This window comes from Merops nubicus, unplaced genomic scaffold, assembly GCF_000691845.1.
Source record: "Merops nubicus isolate BGI_N331 unplaced genomic scaffold, ASM69184v1 scaffold10430, whole genome shotgun sequence".
NCBI classification, from domain to species: domain Eukaryota; kingdom Metazoa; phylum Chordata; class Aves; order Coraciiformes; family Meropidae; genus Merops; species Merops nubicus.
Genome location: NW_008583546.1, coordinates 40,524 through 59,451, shown reverse-complemented (window position 1 = coordinate 59,451; position 18,928 = coordinate 40,524). Strand labels below are relative to the sequence as shown.

Genomic DNA, 18,928 nt, shown 5'->3' with positions numbered 1-18,928 from the left:
CACAAAATTGTATTATTATTAACAATATCCTCCTGTTTACAGCTATATTCTCATGTGCTTCCTTTGCCCCAAGAGCGTAGTTTGTTTTCTATAAATTATCTGTACTACTTTATTATGATCTGCAAGTTTCATTGTAAAACAGCAGGCTAGTACATGCAATATGTAAGTCACCTGATAATTCAGTCTTTTTCAGTGCTTAGAAAAGTAAAATAAATATTTCACTAACTCTACATTTCTCATTCCAATTTCATTATATGAACCTGAAACAAAACTTGTGGGATTTTTTCTACTCTAGTAGAGGGTTTTTTTTATTGTAACAAAGAGTGAAGCACAAAACACCTTATTTTAAAATCTATTTATTGCCCAATTTTCAAATCTCCAGACACTGCTGGGCATTCTCAATGTAATGGAGATGACAATCTAGGTGTGACATGTTTTATCTCATAGGTCAAGAAAACATTAGCCTTTATTAATACAGTATTGAGAAAAGAGAATTAACTGTCTTTAATACTATTTCTGTTTATTTTACAGTTTAACAATAATGCTCAGAATGTCAGCTGCTTTAATCATCTTGTTCAAGCTAATGTGAGGAACAAGAAGAAGCTGAAAGAAGCTGTTTATAAAATCTCTGCTAAAGGAATTACAGATTACAAAAAAGGCTTTAGCTACGCTTTTGAACAGCTGCTAAATGTAAGTATGAAAGTCATCTCTGCTCTAAAGTGAAGGAGATAATGAATGTTCATATGGCCAGTGAACATCCTCCATTGTGTAACTGGGTTATAGAAGTGCAAACCTTATTTAGCAAGTAAGTTTATCCCAATGGTTTGTTTGTTTGTTTGTTTTTTCTTTGGAGATCTTTGCTAAGATTTGGGAATAAATTTGGTTTCCAAACTGTTTTTATTTTATTCATTCAGCGTTTAACGTGTGATCCTTCATTGGCACACGGCTGTGGAAGTGGTTGACTTGCAGGTAATTTTAAAATAGAAGACTCTATGTTAGAGAGTTATTTCAATTTTACCAGTGTCTCCTAGCAATGTTTAGCTAACCTCCAATTTTATCCTTATTACAAGTCATATATAGTCAACCATGGCTTGAGCAGGACAGAGGGAACAAATGACTTCATAGAGGACTAATTTAGGCACCCAAGAGCATTCTGATTCCTATGTATCAGTGAAGTCTTTCAGTATGCAGATCTTTAATTTTTTCCCCTATTCTTGAAGATTGTGGACTTCAGGGTGCTTCCTTGCCAGTCTAGATGCAATTTAGGGCTAGAGCTAGTTGAAAAGTTTCTAATCTTGTTAAACTTAAAAAAAAATTAATTTTAACATTTTATAAGGTAAAAAAGAAAATACAGTATTTTCAAGGGTAATTTCTCAGCAAATCACTAGTAGACAAGCAGGGAGATTTGGTGGGGAAATGATAGGGTGCCCTCTGCTGATGGTTTTGTAAAAATGCAAACAGGATTTTAAAAGCTCTGGCATTTTTCAGGCCAAGCTGAAAGACGTTTCCCCTTTTTCTTCATCCTTTTTATGCAGAGGGAACCGGGAAGACAGAAGACATTTTACCAAACTCCTCTTGTTCCTCACAGTATTTATATTTGATTAACATTATACACTACATTTGGTGCAGCACCAGATATGTACTTTGTGTACATGCAATATTAAGAAGACCTGAACACAGAGGAAGCCTCAAAGTGGACTTTTTTTCTAGAACTAAAAAAAAAAACCCACTTAAGAAATAATTGGAGATCTATCTCCTAGTGGGATTGTCTCTCTCATAACTGGAAACAGAGCTGTGATTAGCCTAACGTGATGTCTGGAAGCCTGTAAATGATGGCTGGACGTTGTGGGTGTGTATATCGAGGTAACTGAAGAGATTGCACTGGGTTATAGAAATACAGTCATCCTCTTCAGATACTGGCAAATTCATCTGGAAGGAGGAGTGCTAGTGATGCGTTTAGCACTGAATTCTGGTGACAAGACAATATAAGAGGATAATATAATACAGGCTTAAACAAATAATTAAAAAAAAATGCTGAGGGATAGTTTCCAGTTGTGTGTTTGTGAATTCAAACAGTCCAATTGCTTTAAGGTCCATAGAAATGGAATATTTTTTAACAGCTCAAATTTTCATAATTTTGTGGGCACTGTTTCTGGATGACAGTTATTTCAAACTGTTTTCCTGAATACCAAGCTAATATTTCACTAGTGCCATGAAAAACTTACTGTCTGATGTGCTACTAGATGGAAATAGACACTTCAGGGTTTTTTTATCATGCTAATTCAATAATATCAGTAATCTGGATTCCATAATTTTTATACACTATTTTTCCATTATTTATTGTTCTATTAATTTGGTATTTCTTTGAAAATAGTAATACTTCAACTTCAGTAATTTAGGAGCTTCTTTTTTCCTTGTACCGTAATAACTGCTATTTGAAAAAAAAATTACTCTTGAAATCATCTCTTCTTGACTTGATTTTTGGTTTGGTTTACCTTTTCCTTCCTCATGACATGAAACTCATAATGAAAAATGCATTCCTAAAGTGTCATGGCATGAGGTAAATTCCTCACCTGCTACTTAATGAGTTAATTTTAGGGATGTGAAACTTGTATAAAACAAAGGCAATTTTAGGTATGATATAAAATGGATTATGTCACGCTTGCTTGTTTGAAAGAAGAAAAGAAAAAAAGGCCTTTATCAAGCACAAGAGAGAGCTAAAAATGGACATGTAGACTCAGTTCCAACTTGCATTTTTTCATGGTTTAAGCTAAAAACCCAGAATTTTTCCTGTGGAAGCTGATGTATGGGCAACATATACCTCTTCAGCTGTGGTCTGTGATAGGAGAGCAAAGACATTCATTGGGCTGCTGAGGCAAACTGTTCAGAAAAATGTTGAAGTTACTGCATCAACTTTGCAAACTCAGTTATATTCACTCTCTGAGCCAGTGTCCCCTTCTTTGTGCAAATGGGGAAGAAAAGCTGTGCTGTAAAGGCAGCTCTGCCTTCCTCTTAAACTCTTCTAAGAGACTAATGTAATCAGTTCATTCACCAGGATGCGAAGTTTTTATGGTGGCAAAACGTCATGATCTGAGTTTGTTAATTTTCAGATTTCTAGTCTTGTTTGAAGGCTAAAATCTCGGGATTTTTTTTCTCATGACATGATTTTAATGTCTCAATAGAGTAGTGTAAGTAAATGCCCTTTTGCAAGTACTGGAAGATAAAGAGAAAACACTGCATTTTTGTGATACTGCGATATTTACTGATACTCAGCATATGCTGAGTAAACTGCTAGAAAAATACTGATTTAGTCAGTTAGACTTGCTCAAGTTCACATTGCCCATAATAGCTCTCATTTCAAAATCAACAGGAAAATTTTACAGTATGAGGAGACTTTGCTCCCATTCCTTGTCATCTCTTTGGTTTGCCTCTGATTTTAGTTGGCCTTGTATATTAAATCAGTGTAAATGTAGGTGAGTTTATGAAGTATTCAATTCTACTTTTATTACTTTTTTAATATTGTAAAGACTGCAGCCCAAAGCAGTATCTTGTAGGTTATATTTCACAAGCAAAAAAAGAGCATAAATTATTTAATTCCAAATGAAACACAGGGTGCTGGTGAGATTGGAGGGAATATATTGGTTTCAGGTGGGTTTTATGTGTTGTTGCATGTAAAAAAATCTATGTACTTGTTGTTTTCTAATTATTAAATACATAGTTATTCACTGAATATTGAACTACCAAAAAAAAATCTCTGAGGAATAATTATTCATCTGTTAATATACTGACTACCAATAAAGTTTTTGTATTTTAGTGTTCTGAGAGCATTGTATAACCATGGAGCTGCAATGCTGAGGATTATTGGCTGATGTTTGAGGGCTGACTTTGGTGTTTTGGTCTCTTTGTTACAGAAGAACAAGGAATCAGAGCAGAGAGTAGGGTGAGGGAGTAGGAGAGTAAGGGACTTCGATCGTCTTACCTGACCAGCCAGGTGAAAGTTAGTCACTATGTAGTCACAAAGACTAAAGCAAGGGAGAAATGGATATTTTTTAAGGATGACCCTTTTATTTCTTCTCTTGACTGTATGGTAAATTCATACGGCAAAATTCAGGCTTGTGGAAAGGGAATTTGATGTTATTTTACTGAATCTCACAGTTATATCCAGCTACTCAGAAGTACCAAGATGTGTCTGACTAGGATCATTTGTATACAATACAGAAGACAAGGAATGCTGGCTGTAAAATTAAAAAACAATTTGTTTAGACTGGATTCTTATCTTTTGTGGAATAAGGAAAGAAGATGAATGCCAAAGGAGGAACCTTTGGCTCCTTTCACGAAGAACCAAAATCCTTATTCATTTCTCTGCTGTTCTGGCTGTGGAACAACGTTTTTATTCCTTTGAACAACACACCATGGTTCTCTCAGTGGCTTTACTAGTTACTTTAACTGTTGAATTAGGAATCAGAGGGGCTTCTTCTCAAATGTTTCTGTTCCAGCCTTGCTCTCCAGATGTAACAGAACATGTTCAGTTCTTCACCTCTGAGTTCCAATCTAATCAGAAAAGTAGGTGATGGAGAGATTTTAGTGGTCTAGGTAGCCATATCTAGGCTGTAATCTCTTACATAAACCTGATTCTAAAATGCTTTTTTAAAAAAGTATTCATTTCAGTATGTTAAAAATTAACAATAATTTGGAAAAGCACCAGGAAATAATTAAAGTGGAAGATGGAGCTTATTTTAAGGAAATGTGGCAAAAAAATGTGACAAATAGCAAATTCAAAAAAATATTTCTAAGTCTATAAGGCAGAGCTTTTTAGATGTACCTAAAGGATGGCTAAATTATCAGTTTTCATTGAAGTGTTCAGGGAGCTTGATAATTCCTGTGAGTAAGAATCCAGCAGGAAAAAAAATTAATATTCAATAATTCATTAGAGAGTTACTGTTCCCAAATTTCCAGAGGGACAGTAAGGACAAGAAAAAAAAGTAAGGATGAAAAAAACAGAATAGTAAATAAAGTATCTAGAGGCTTTCACTGTACAAGACTCATGCAGAACATCTGTAGAGGAACACTGTGGGGTTGTTGTGATGGGTATGACCTTTCCTTGTGTTTGTGGAGGTGAGAAGAACCACTGGATGCCTTTTCCTCCATGCTGGGCTAAGTCTGAAATGAGTCATATGGAACAGAAAAATAATTTATCACTTTATTTTATTTATCATTCAGAAAGTGATATTGAATGAAATCCTAGAGTACTTTGGAAGTTTTGCCATTGCTTTGTTAAAACAGTAAGCGTGTTGATATGAAAGCTAGTTAATAATAGCAGTTGGTATTCCTTATAGCTTGAAATTAAAAAAAAGGCTTCTGTTTGTATCTCCTACAGCACAGTGTCTCTAGAGCTAACTGCAATAAGATAATTATGTTATTTACGGATGGTGGTGAAGAAAGAGCACAAGAAATTTTCCATAAATATAATGAAGACAAAAAAGTAAGTTATTTATGAAAGATTTTACTGCATAATATACAACATTACAAAGAGGAACATTTAATATGGAAGTGAAAGCATTTTTGGTGTGTGTATAAAGTACTTTTTAAAAACATATTAGTATTGAACCTTAGGGCACTTAAAGCTTTCTCAATCTATAACATCTCTTTCACAAGACCTTAAAATATATTTCACATTTTTACTTTGTGACTCTTTAGTGTCAAGTGGTACAGAAGTATGCCGTAGCCCATAAAGAATTAAACTTTCTATTGACATTTTTCTTGTGTTAGTATAATCCTTGCATTATCAAGTGAAAACATGGGTGGCTAAATCATAGGAGATATATGTATATCTCCTCACGGTGAATATTTTATATATATATATTTTTGTTGTTTGTCAGGTTAAAAGCAGAACTGAATCCTCAAGGTTAGAATCTGAATAGATTTTGACTGGAACAAACCCACATGTTTTTCCCACTGGGGTTAATTATACATTTGGATTTCTTAGCTAGGAGGAGGATGGCTTTCTATTGATTAAATTTGATCTGTGGTTCAACCAGAATTATGGGCTTGACACGAGAATTACTGGATGACTTGTGTTGTTCAGATGAGATTGAATTCTTACTTGTGCTTTGTGTTTTGATTTTAATTTTTAAATTTAATCGAGCTTCTGGTCTGGCTTTTGCATACTTATAGATGTACAAATGTATGAATACGTGTATGTTGTATAAGTACGGGTGTGTATGAAAAAAATCAGCTTTGTAAATTGTCTCCTACATTTCAGTACACATCATTATATATAGAAGATTAATCACTTTCTAAATAAAAGTTAAATATGAGCTGGATTCACACTATATTTAAAACCTTAGCTTTTCTAGTACTTGGGGCTGTGTTTATAACTGTTTGTTGGTTTGTTTTTTTTTTTTCTGGTTTGGTTTGGTTTCAAAAATAATCACTAGAAGCTAGACCACAATTTACCAAGACACTTTAACAGTTGCCATGGGTGCTTATGTATAAGACAATTTAAGTATTTCATTGAAAATTCTTATATCTGTGAAATAATCCCTTCAAAATGGTAGCGAGAAATGCAAGACGCAACTTCCATCTTGACCAGTGATTCACTCAGTGACCTTGAATAATCCTTTTGTGTCTGCTTTATAATAGCGTTTCACATGAAATGATATGGTGGGGCTTAGTTAATCTTCGTGTCTGAGCTGCAAGTATGTTTTAAACTGACAATTATAATGAAGAACTGAAATCATAGCAACTTGTCGTGTGACACGCATGGCTGGATTCTGAAAATACATGCAAAGATTCCTCTTCAAATTTGGACTTGGTAGCTTTTATTATGTTTTAACAAAACCAATCAGCTTAAGGAAATATGTGTTTAAGAGGGAAGACATATGATCCATTTCTCATTACTTTCCATTTAATTTGCTGTGTTAGGAGGAAAGTATAGTGAAATTTCCTGTCCACACAATAAAACAGATTTGCAGTGCTGAGATTTGGGGTCTTAACTCACGTCATGCCTGATGTTTGATTATTCTGTGAGGTAAATAAGTGTAGGATTTGCTATTTTAAAATGAATATTTTATTGCATCGTTTAATACTGTAAATTTGAACTGCCAAGGGTTGAATTTGTCTTATATATACACTATTATATATAATACAATACACCTCATTTTCTCATTGCCTCTAGTGAATGAGATTTAGGGGATTTTCTTGTTTACAACAAATGTATAATGGTGATAGCAGTCACTGTATGGGTTTCTGATTATTTAAGTATATTTTCTTATGTAATTAAATGCAGTACAAATGCAAGGCAAGGCAAATCTACTACATTTGATTAAGTTCTATGTATCTACAAGTTCAAACTATAGTAAGCACTTAAGTTTTGTTACTTGTCTAATAAAATATGTGTTTCTAGATCCCTCACTGTTTTTCTTCAAGGTGACATTGGAAATACAAGAAATACTCAGAAAGTTTATGCAGGTGTCATTTGAAGAACCATTTGCTTTCTCCTTTTAGTTTTCAATCAGTGACAATCCTCGTGGTGTTAAGGGGCAATTTATGGTTGAAAAGCTTCTAATGAAATTGAACCATTAATTCATTTTTAGGAATCATAATGAAACCTCTTTGACAATCTTTCATAACATTCTAATATATTTAAAAATAAGGCTTAACACAAAATATGCTTGTGGTCATGCTCTCCTTAGTAGACTACATTTGATTCCAGATTGATGACATGTGAGGTCTCTTGTTCCCTATCTGTGCAATTTCATGTTAATATCAATCCAGTAGAGTAGTATAATATAATTGATAGACACATTCTAACATGAAAAATGCATATATACTTTTAATTTTCTGAAGTCATACTCACAAGCATAGTGTTACCTTTCCAGATTGCATAGTAAGCTGCTTTCATATATTAAATGATGATTTATTTAAAGATATGTGGATCTAGATCGTTTTCTTTATTGTGGTTAATTCTTAATTTGTCTCACAGATAGCTCGTTGACTGTAAGACCAATTTTATAATTAATGTTTGTAGAGAGACTATTCAATATGACTCAGGTGTTAAAACATTTCCCATGTTTTACAGCAATAGAACTTCATAGCATAAATATGTATCAGCGGATGTTTTTTCTTGCCTGCAAGACAAGAACATTGGACACTTTGTGTTTCACATACAGTATATAAAAGATGGATCTTTATTATATCAGATAAGATATATCAATGACAGTCAGTCACTTCCTATCTTAGATACACTGTGTTGTAAAATTACCTTTTTTTTCTCTCGTGCAAAGAAAAGACCATTCATTCAGATCTGTTAATCATTGTTTTCATTCTCCTCATGTAAAATTGCTTCAGCTCTAAAATAATTTTCTTCTTCATGTGAGTTACTTTGTAATTCCTTGGCATGAAAGAAGCTCCAGTAATTTTTGGCCCATCAGGTGACATGCATTAGTACCCTTGTTTGCAGTGCCCTTAGTGCAATCTTCAAGTTAACAAGTGGAAGAATACAATAAACAACTGGAAACCACTTAAAGAGCAGCCCAGAATCTAAAGATTATTAAAATTATCCTGCTAAATTTAGGGGTTTAATCTCTTTGAAATAGCATACAGATATATTTTAAATATTTTTCTGTCTTCCAAATTATTTAAGTTATTAATATTTGGGTTAGTTTAAAACTTATGTAACACAATTTTAAATAGGAGCATTCATCTGTTAGAAATGGAAAATCACAGTTGTGTTTCACCTTTGCATGCCTTTGTCCCTTTATAAAGCCAGATTTTATTGTCACAGATTGCAACTACGTGCTGTGTCTGATATTTAAAAATTGGCATGTTTACCTTTATGGTGACATTTTGGGCACTCACATTAAATGTGTGAAATACCACACACGTGCTAAGTTTCAGGAATGGGGGTGGTAAATTTTCATTTTATTTGCACTCATACTACAGATGGCTTCACTGAAGACAGCAATATAAATTTAATTGAAATGTAGACCTAGTAGGCGTTATCCATCCTGAGAATTTTGAATTCAGGTTGAAAATAGAAAACTAACTACAGCTTTTTGGGGCAAATCGTGTACCCTGAAATATGTGTTTTGATGGATTGCTCAATTTATGCATGTAGGAAAAGACCTTAAACATTCCTCATGCTCTTACAATTGTTTGAAATCAACTGTCCCACTCAGGTAGGATTGATCTGACCCTTCAGGTAGGAGAACCATAAGTTGGGTCTCATGTCTTGTTGCCTCAGAATGATCTGTTGTGATTAATACAACCTCATTTTGTGTAGATTTTTCTGACAGTACTATTTGAGAGGAAATGGTGTGCAGAGGAATATTCCAACAAATCAGTTTCATTAAAAATATCTATATGTGGTGGACACAGAACTGCTACAGTGATAGAGATAAGGCTCTAGCCTTTTCCTTAGGGGACAAGGCTCCAGCTTGCTGTGACTGCACGGGGAAGCTTACAGCTGCCAGTGACCTCCTCCAAATGGGACACATTCAGCGTGTCACTGGAATGATAAATACCTGTGAGAAGGCACTTGCAAAGCTTTCTTCTAAAACAAAAATACCTCCTACTGTCATTATCAAAGTACAGAACCATTTTCTTCATTGTTTTGGATGCATTATTGTGCCACTGCATGTCAGTAAAACTAAAAGGAAGATGGTATTAATCTAGGCATGGTATTTGAGTCATTCCAGACAAGGCTGAAAGTTAGTCCTGACTACTGATGACCATTGACAAGGGGCATGACACTTCCACTTGAAGTAGCCATGGGGTTCTCAGCAGTTGTTGAGTGGAATTGATATAATTTTAGGGGTTACTTACAGAGCCAAAAATAGAAACAGCATCTTTCTCAACATTAATATCAGCTTCAAATAGAACTTAACAGTTGTCAAAGTGTACCCCAGCAGTTCTTGTGATAGGTGATAGGATTGTGACACAGGATATAACATAAAGTAATTCAATTAAAGACTGAACCGAGCAAAATTCTGGTTTATATATGCACAGCATGTAGCACAGTATGATAGATAAAATTTAAGCCATTTTTAAAAACTTTCTGGAGTGTGGATTGTTCTCTGGCTTCTCTACATTAGCCTTCTGTGATCTTTAGACTACCAGACACTAAGATATTTCTCATTCCTCCTGATAGTCCCTCTGTGCTGTGGATTTTTGTGGGGTGATGGTACAGGAAATCCCATGTAGACGAAATCTCCAGCAAGCTGGTTCAACTGGCTCCCTGGCTCCTTCCCTAATCACTTCTGTCTTCAGACTGTGTCATCTTGCAGCTGTTAATTTTAATTTATTGTATGTACTGTGACATGCACCACTGGTAAAGCTAAAATATTCTGAGTGAAACCTGGGTCAGTATTTAAAAATTCCACAATCTATTCCTTTTTCTTTCAAAGTAAAAGTGGAAAATATAACATAGTGTGTTCACTGAAAAATATCTTATTCTTAAGGTAAATTATCTATTTTTTACCTCTTTCTTAGCTCCACTTATTAATCAAGGGCTTGCAACATATTCACTGTGCGAGACTCTGAGTTCCTAACATACATTAATCCCACAATGAATTTAAATATTCTTCATAAGAAGTCTTCCTCCTGTGACAGCCAGTGTCCAAATAAGCTTCAGTAACAGGCAAGCTGCACTATACTGAGCTAATTAAGGACCTAAGTGTGCAAATCCAAGCAATATTTTTTTTTTCTTCATAAACCTAGATTTTGAACCACAGTTACATGATGATATATGAATCCCTACTCTTCCAATAGGAATAAGATTACAGTGATTTTTAGGATGCTCTTTTTCAAAAATGTCTATATATTGTCCTTTCATCGATCATCTCCTAAGCTGACATACCCCTGCCATGTGTCCGTGCCCTGGCCATGCCACTGGATTGCAGCAGTCTACCAGTCTTTACCACGCTATCTTTCACTGACTCTTTTACCTTTATACTCTAATAAGATGACTGCTAAGTTTTTTCTTAAAGGCTCCAGTAAGGGAGTCATGTCCATTATATTTCTTCTACCTTTTTCACCTACTTTTCCATCCAACCATCGTATCTCCTGTGCTGCTCTATATATGTATGTGTGTGCTGGACAAGATTGCTGTAGGCTGGGGGGGGTGCAGCAGTAAGAGTAGCAGGGAAGAGGAGGGTTTGTTTTAGGAAAAATGCAGAAAAGCTTTTTCATGCATGTGTCCATACACATACATCTGTTGATACTGAGTTTCTCTTTAGGCTGCTGTTTCATTATGAGTTTGAATCTGTCTGGGTTACCACGTGGCTGTTTTTTTATCTGCTATTCAGGATAAAAGTCCATGTGGTAGTCTGGAGAACTGCAGAAGGCTAATGGAAGTTTTAATATAGTTTGTTGAAAAGCAGCCTTATTGGTCATGTTAGAATGATGCTTATCTGTTATATAAAACCCAAGTGGCAGCTTCTTTCCTTCAAATTTGGCATGGAGGGGGCTATTTGATACTTCTATTTTTGATGATACTTAATTCCAGACCACTATATTAATAGTGATTGATTCAAGGTATCACATAGAGGCTGATGCTGCAGATGGCATAAAATGAATAACCAAGGCAACAAGGATGGGTTATCACTTAATATAGAAAGCACATTATGTTTGTTTTGAGGTGAAAGCAAGAGAGATAGACTGCATTTTACTTATTTATACAAAATGTTATGTATGGCATAACTGGTTGAGGTCAGATATCAGTTTTGTTCTGTCTCAGTGTACCCATGTATTAACTGCATTTATTTTTATCAGTTTGAGATTACAGTGAAAGGTTATGTGAGTTGATTGTATTTGGTAATTCAAGAACTGGAGGACTGGGACTTTCTGCAATGAGCAACTTAATACCTAGTCCATGCCTGATGATGTTTATGTAACCTATTCTTTAAAGAATCCAATTCCACAGCTTCCTCTAGGTATTTACATTTCTCTGTTTCAACACCTACCTGTGTAGAAAGCTTTCACTAAATTTTCTTGAGGCAAAATAAGCTTAGAGGAATTTTTATTTTCAGTTTATGTTCATTACAGAGAACAATTAATTCTCATCATAATTTCCTCTTACAATTCAGCAAACCCTTTTTATGTTGTCACCTTCATCCAGCTTTTTGATTCTTGTCTTTTTAACTAAACAAAATTTTTCAAATTGTCCTATTGTATCTTAAATTAATTTCATTCTTTATTATTACCCTTATTGTATATAATGGCCAGCTATCTGTAAATTTTTTAAAACATGCTTTTGAATGGTTAGAGAAATTTAAGTGGTATCAAGAGAACAGAGTATTTTCTATGACTTCTTTTTCATATAGCAAGGTAAATCATAGAATATAAGTTGCCTCTTTGCAACTGCATTATATTATTGAACCATTGATAATTGAATCAATGAAGATTTTTTTTCTAACTGCTGCTTTTTACAGATTATTTTCAATTTCAGCTTCTGTGTTTGATTTTTTAAGTATTTTTAATCTTACATTGTATTAAGCAGTTTCCTGTATGATTAATGTATTTGTCTTCGTAAATTGCCAGTTTTCCTCTAGTCCTTTATTCTTTAGATTATCTTTCCACAATTATCAGCTAGCTAGTTCTCTGAGTTTGTTAAGTCTGTCTCTTTATCCTTGTTATACTGCTGTCATACCTTCCTCGAAATAAAAATCACTTTCACTCAGAAGATCTTTCTTCTAGATTTTCAGTTAACTTCTTAAAATTCAAAAATAAATCTAACTGTTCTTGGCATTTTCTAGGATAAGAAATTTTCCTAACATAGGAATTCTGCCTCATATGTTTTTTTATCTGAATGAACCTATACAATTAAAGTTATAATATGGAGAATATTTAAAAATTAAAAATTGGTTTCTATAGATAGAAAAGCAGAACTGGGCTCAAGGAAAATAAAAAAAGTAGTAAGGTTATGAAGATCAGGTGATGCTTTTCCATAAAATTACCTGTCATACAGTTGTTATTCTGATATTTGTTTATTCACAGAGTCTAGAGTTTTCCAAAGGTCAACTTTACAACATTGGTATAAAAGTCTAAATTTCTGGAAGAAAACTGCAGAATTTATCCACTTAATAGAATAAGTAATGTAAGCAAGCTAACACAACTGAATATATTTTTAAAAAGAATTAACTGTTATTAAGTGATTCTAAAACTTGATCAGAATTTTAGTTTCTACATGCTATTACAGCCAACTTGTAGGTGGGTATTGAGCATTAGCTGAGCATTAGTCCATTAGTAGATGGGATTGTTTCAGATGGGATGGGACATCTTTGAATGAATAGATCTGCTGATGCACTGATGGAAAAAGCAGACGTAAATATGTAGGAAACTTTATACTGGGGCTTAAAGGGAGCAGTTACAGAATGGGAATCTCTGTAGCAGGGAAGAGAATCAGGGAACAGCTGGAACAGACAGATGGTGGCACAAGCACATGTATGCATGCAGCAGCCTAAGCAGATGACAGGTTAAGGGGGAAATGAAAATGTCAAGAACCAAAGTTATAGAACATGCAGATAACAAAAAATATGTGTTTATATATTCAAGAAGCATAACAGAGGAAAAGGGTGTGAAACAGGAGATGAGAAACTGTAAGTGTAAGTGTACTGTAAACTTCACTTAAGTAGGTAGATGTTGTGCAGATGTTGTAAGGAAGGATTGATTTTTAGGAGAGAACATCAGTACCAGAGATGGAGGAGCACTGTTTCAAAAATCTTATCAAGAATAAGAATTATTATATGTAATTAAGAAGACCTTTTTGTATAGCATTTTGCAAAAAATATTCCAATTTTGACAAAAAAAAAAAAAAAAAAAAAAAACCAAGAAAAAAATCATCTTTCAAATAAGGGATGAGTATTCCAGTGAGAAACATACAGCAGTCTCTACTTTGAAAGTGGCTTTCCAAAACCTTGATTAGTCTCAAGGAAAAGGCTAGAATATGCTCTGTCATGTCTCCAGGAAATCACAATCAGATTCTTTTATCTTTTACACTATACAGTATAGAATTGAATGTACAGAATTGAATATTGTATACAGATTGTCTGTAATAGAAGAATGAGGAACTGACTTTGCAGTCTTGTACTTGCATGGACATTCAAGTATGAACTTTTATTTATTTTCTCTTGAGGTTTTCACAAACTTAATATAACTCTTATTTCTAAACAATAGCCCCCATACGCGGTCCTCAAATTCTTAGGCTATAATGTGTCTCCGCTCCTCTGTTTCTGTATCATAGTCATATCAGCCTTGTATCAAATCTGACACAAACTGTTTGTTGAGGCTTAGATGGGAGTTCTGTGCTTCGTACTCTCATTATTAGTCACATTCAAAAGAAGACACTTTATCCATGTTGACCAAAGAACCTGGAGTGCAAGCCGCAAATGTATTTTTTTAGTAATTCTGACTTTATTGGAAAAGATCTTTTTAAAAAGGAAGAATACAGTTTATTTACAAATGCTTTTATGAAGCCACCTCTTTGCAGGAAATGGATTGTATAATGCAGACTGGCAGTATTGTATTCTTAATCCTGCATGTAGATGGGAAAAACAATAATAACCTCAATGCTTTCCATTACATGCTTAGTCTGTAGATGCTATTTTGCTTGAAAACAAAAACAAAGACAAAATCCAAAGCCTTCAAGACAATATTTTGTCTTTATAAAAAGTCTTATTTATAAATAAGGCTAAAGACCTTCTTTCTTTCTTTCAATATAAAGACAGACTTTGTGAGAGATTATTAAAATTCATTTATCTCACATCATAGACTGAAAACCAGCTTATATCTTGTCACCTCAAGTGTGATTTAACTAGAGTGCATTGTCTCTGCTCTTTCAGCCATTGTGAATGTAGAATTTACATCTAAATTCACTAAGAGCACTCTGTTAAAAAATGTTAAAATGCACCAGGGCTATAGGTACTCCCAAGGGTATTTTATCTGTGAATTGCATGTAGGATCAGTTCTTTTTTAAGTTTTATGAAAATGCAATTTATTTAACTGATTATTAAAAAAAAAAAAGAAAATTCATGTCATTCAGTATAGGAGTGAGCTGTGTCATGATTACTTTTTTTATTATTAAATGCTCCACAGGATAGATGCTATCTATAAATCTGTATATATGCAATGCTTCTCTTAGACACTCCTGAGATTTCAGGTGCAGTTTGGCAAGAAGTACCGTGAGGAAGAATGCAATGATTGCATTAATTGCTAACTGTGAAGGACGTGCTCTGTTACATGCTTGTGCATAAGGCTCAGTATTTCAACACTGATAGGACATATGCCAGTTGCTGACAGCAGGCATTGTCAGTGCCTGCTTCTGTCAATAATCTTACCTGCAAGCAGAGGCAAGGTCAGGTTGCCCTGAGCACAGTGCTGTAAGGCAGTACCGAGTTTCCATGGTTATGGAGTAGTTTTTTCCCCCCTAAAAATGAAGAGGGAACCAAACATGAAGCATTTTAATTTCACGGACTCCCTCTTCTAAGCTGTTGTGAAGATACTGTTCTGTTTCCAGGGAAATCTCAAAGAAAAAGCATATGCACAAGGGCAAAAGTCCCTTCACCTGTTTTTTTTTTTCCTGGCATACCCTTTCTCAAGCTCACTAAATCATGGGATTTACATGTTCCTGTGAAGATCAGGCTGAAATTAGACATGAACTTTGTATGACTGATAATTCCAGAGAGGAAGATTTCCTATGAATGGTTTCTGCTGGAAATGAGAATTTCCGATGGCCCTTCCTTTCCCCCTTGTCCTTTTCCCTCTTCCAATACAACTATTTGGCATTTGCAGCTGTTTAGTTTCAGTCAGTGTTTTCCACACTGTACAAGAACTACAGTGGTGGGAGTAAAAAATGGAGGGCATAACTATATACAAAGGGGTTAGCTAATACACTATTTTCAAACAAAGTCTATTTGCATGAAAAAGAAAAGTCAGAGTACCTGATTAAAATTACTGTTTGAAATATTCAGTTGAATGCTAAATACTCTTTTAAATTCTTAGCTAATATTTGTGATATTTCTTCCCCAGGACTTAAAAGGCAAACAAACAAAAAAAAAAGAAAGAAGTCTTAGTGTCACAATCTGAACAGTAAATATCTCTCAGATTAATCTGGTTCTTTCCAGCTGCTCAGCTGCTTCCAAATGTTGTTTTGACTATCAAAGAAATGCCTAAAATGCTTTTAATTCAGAGTACAGAGGGAATTCCTTTGTCAACTGCATTGTCTGGTTCCTGATATGGGCCACCAAATTTACAAGGAACTCTCAGAAAAAAGAAAAGGACTTTTTCTTCAAGGAATGCTAAATGCTGAGTGTCAGGAGACTAGTTTAGGGAAAGGAGGGATTTAGTACTTTTCATTTCAACAAATAAACTATTATTAACATAACCAAGGAAGGAAACAGATCAACTGGAAAAAAAACCACTAGGGTAGTCAAAGTAAAACATTCAACAGCTGAATTGTTAAAAAGATAAGTGTCGTTTCTTCAGCTGTAGACTGGGAGATGGGATGAGTGTCTAGAAAATCATGCAAAGCAAAACAAGTGTTTTATATTTATTTCCAAGGTGGTGTGGGATGATCTGGCAAGGATAGCACTTCTATTGGAACAGGAGAGGCATCCTTTAACCAGAGCTGGAGCCACAAATCTGCATCACAGAAGACAACTTGAATACTGTTTTGGGATTTCAAGATAAAATCCATCTCTGCCTTTCAGCAGGATGAACTAAGCATACAACTGCACTAGACTCTGTTGGAGACACCATATTAATCTAAATATTAAGTCAATATTTATATCAGTAAATTACACAGGGCCAAGACATGGACTTGGACACTGTCCTGAAGTCATTTGCAGGTTTTAACATGGAAGATTTTCAGCCTCTGTCATCTAGTGTGCTCCCAGACAAGGTGCTGGGACTGCTCCCAGGGCAGCAAGGGAAAGGGGAAGATGGAAGAAGCAGTGGTTTAACCTCTGTGTGTGTATGTGGCCCTTGCTGCCACAGTTGCTATTAAGGCTGGAGAGTGGACCAAGGCCCAGTTTCTGATGGGGCTGATCCAGCTAAATTGACTCTCAAACATGTAATTGTGAAGTCCTAGAAATGTTTTTGAAAGCACAGCCTTTCTTTTTATTACCACTGTTCTTGAAACTAATGTAAAAAGCTAATAAAACAGAGCTGATTTAGACCTACACCTAGAAGGTGCTGATATTAAAAACTTCACTTTATTTGGGGAGCTAGGATAGCACACTGGATATAGTCTCTTCGCTGTTAGGTAATATTCCTACAGTAAGATATTCTCAGCATACAGAATTGAATAATTCTGCTTGTACTTCCGAGATACTGCTGGCTCACCAAAGATCAAGTCTAAACTAGGTAAAGACTTAAAGGATCACATAATCAGTGGTTCATCTATCTAATTACAATCAATATAGCAGAGGTAGATTAGTAGGTATCAGCAGGGTATTTATACGTTCATACTTTTGGCCAAAGGGTAGAGGTGGAAGGGGCACCACATGCTCGCCCTTTAGTAAGGAGTGAGCTGCTGCAGTTCCACAAGGTGGCACTAAGAAGATGTAGAACAGTGTAACTGCATTAGTAGTTTTTTAGTTCTCTGAGTGTCAATTCTGAACTTTTTCAGTATGATCATGATCATGTTTTCAACTTCTGCACTAGAAAATAATTCCATTTGCATGCAGATATGTTTTCTTTGTGAAGGAACAAAGAAAGCTGGACAAAGTTTTTATTTTATTTTATTTTATTTTATTTTTGGAACACTTTGTAAGTCTCAAAACACATTTCAGAGATTCATGGCATTCATTTTAAAGAGCTCTTCATTGAAGATGCACCTTTCTTTGTATTCATACATTATGAAGACTTCAGGTGTAGTCCTCAGTTGCTAGTCCTTTTTTAAGAAAAATTTCATAAAACTGCACCACACATAGTGTTCTTGGATTAATTTTCCCAGTATATTAAGACTGTTAATTGGTTTAGGGCCCATATTATCAATACAGAATCATATCCAAAGCATGAGAGAGTCTCCCATAATCTCCTAATATGTAACCAACAATTTTTCTTTTTATTTTAAGATAGAAGGATTAATGTTAGATTGTAATGTGAGCAAATTTTTAGAGTGTCATTATTTCTTTTCTTTATTAGACTATAATCACACAGACTATAATTAGACTATGAATTCATAAGTTAGCATTGCAGCTTGAAGCTTGAGGTTGAATTGTAGCACATGAAAGATATTAATGATAGAGAAGACTGCAAATATACATGGAAAGCCTGGGAAAAATAATTAATTGTGGATAAATGTCTAGAAAAGTAGTTCCGAGGCTCTATTGTCTTTAAACATGCACCTCAATTAAAGCATTTTTCCGTTCATGTCGACAGGATTACTTGCATAGTTAAATGCATTGCTGAATCTCTTGGGGAAGCACTCGAGTAGGTATTTTATCAAATGAATTCATACTTTCTGCATGTCTGTAAGGTAAGCTTGCTCAGTCCATCACGAGAAAAACGGCATTACTCGTGTGAGTGAATCAGACAGATGTATCCCTGCTAAGAAACGATCCAAGGTCTGGGTGCAGGCTGGAGAACTGTCCACAATTATCCATACTGTTTAATTGTTAACAGACCCAGCAGTATGCTTCTTGGCCTGTGGCAATCAACGCTTTTGAACAATGTCTGGGTTCAGTTCAGGGGGTAGCATGGAGCACCAGGGCCTGTTCCCAAAAGATTTTATAATGAGATCACCCAATACAGGAGAGGGAACAGGGAGGGAGAATGGCAACATAATTTAGCTGTAGAGATGTGACCTTTGCTGTGCCACTTGCCCTCATGGCCTGAGAAAGAAAATGGGTTATGTCCCAGTTTATTTACTGCATAAAGACAGCCTAAGGGATCCTAAAACTTCCCTCTAGCACATCATTGTGAGTCT

At 34.9% G+C, this 18,928-nt stretch overlaps 1 protein-coding gene across 1 annotated transcript in view; it reads left to right on the top strand.

The window, feature by feature from the left end:
* Positions 1–519: 519 nt before the first annotated feature.
* The window catches only part of LOC103773801 (voltage-dependent calcium channel subunit alpha-2/delta-1-like), a gene marked incomplete at both ends in the record, with an annotated part of 57,541 nt that continues 39,132 nt past the window's right edge, over positions 520–18,928 (top strand). Inside the window, 2 exons of the mRNA XM_008941182.1 lie at positions 520–690; positions 5,378–5,482. Coding sequence (XP_008939430.1) covers positions 520–690; positions 5,378–5,482 — 276 coding nt within the window. The remainder of the gene's footprint in view (positions 691–5,377; positions 5,483–18,928) is intronic.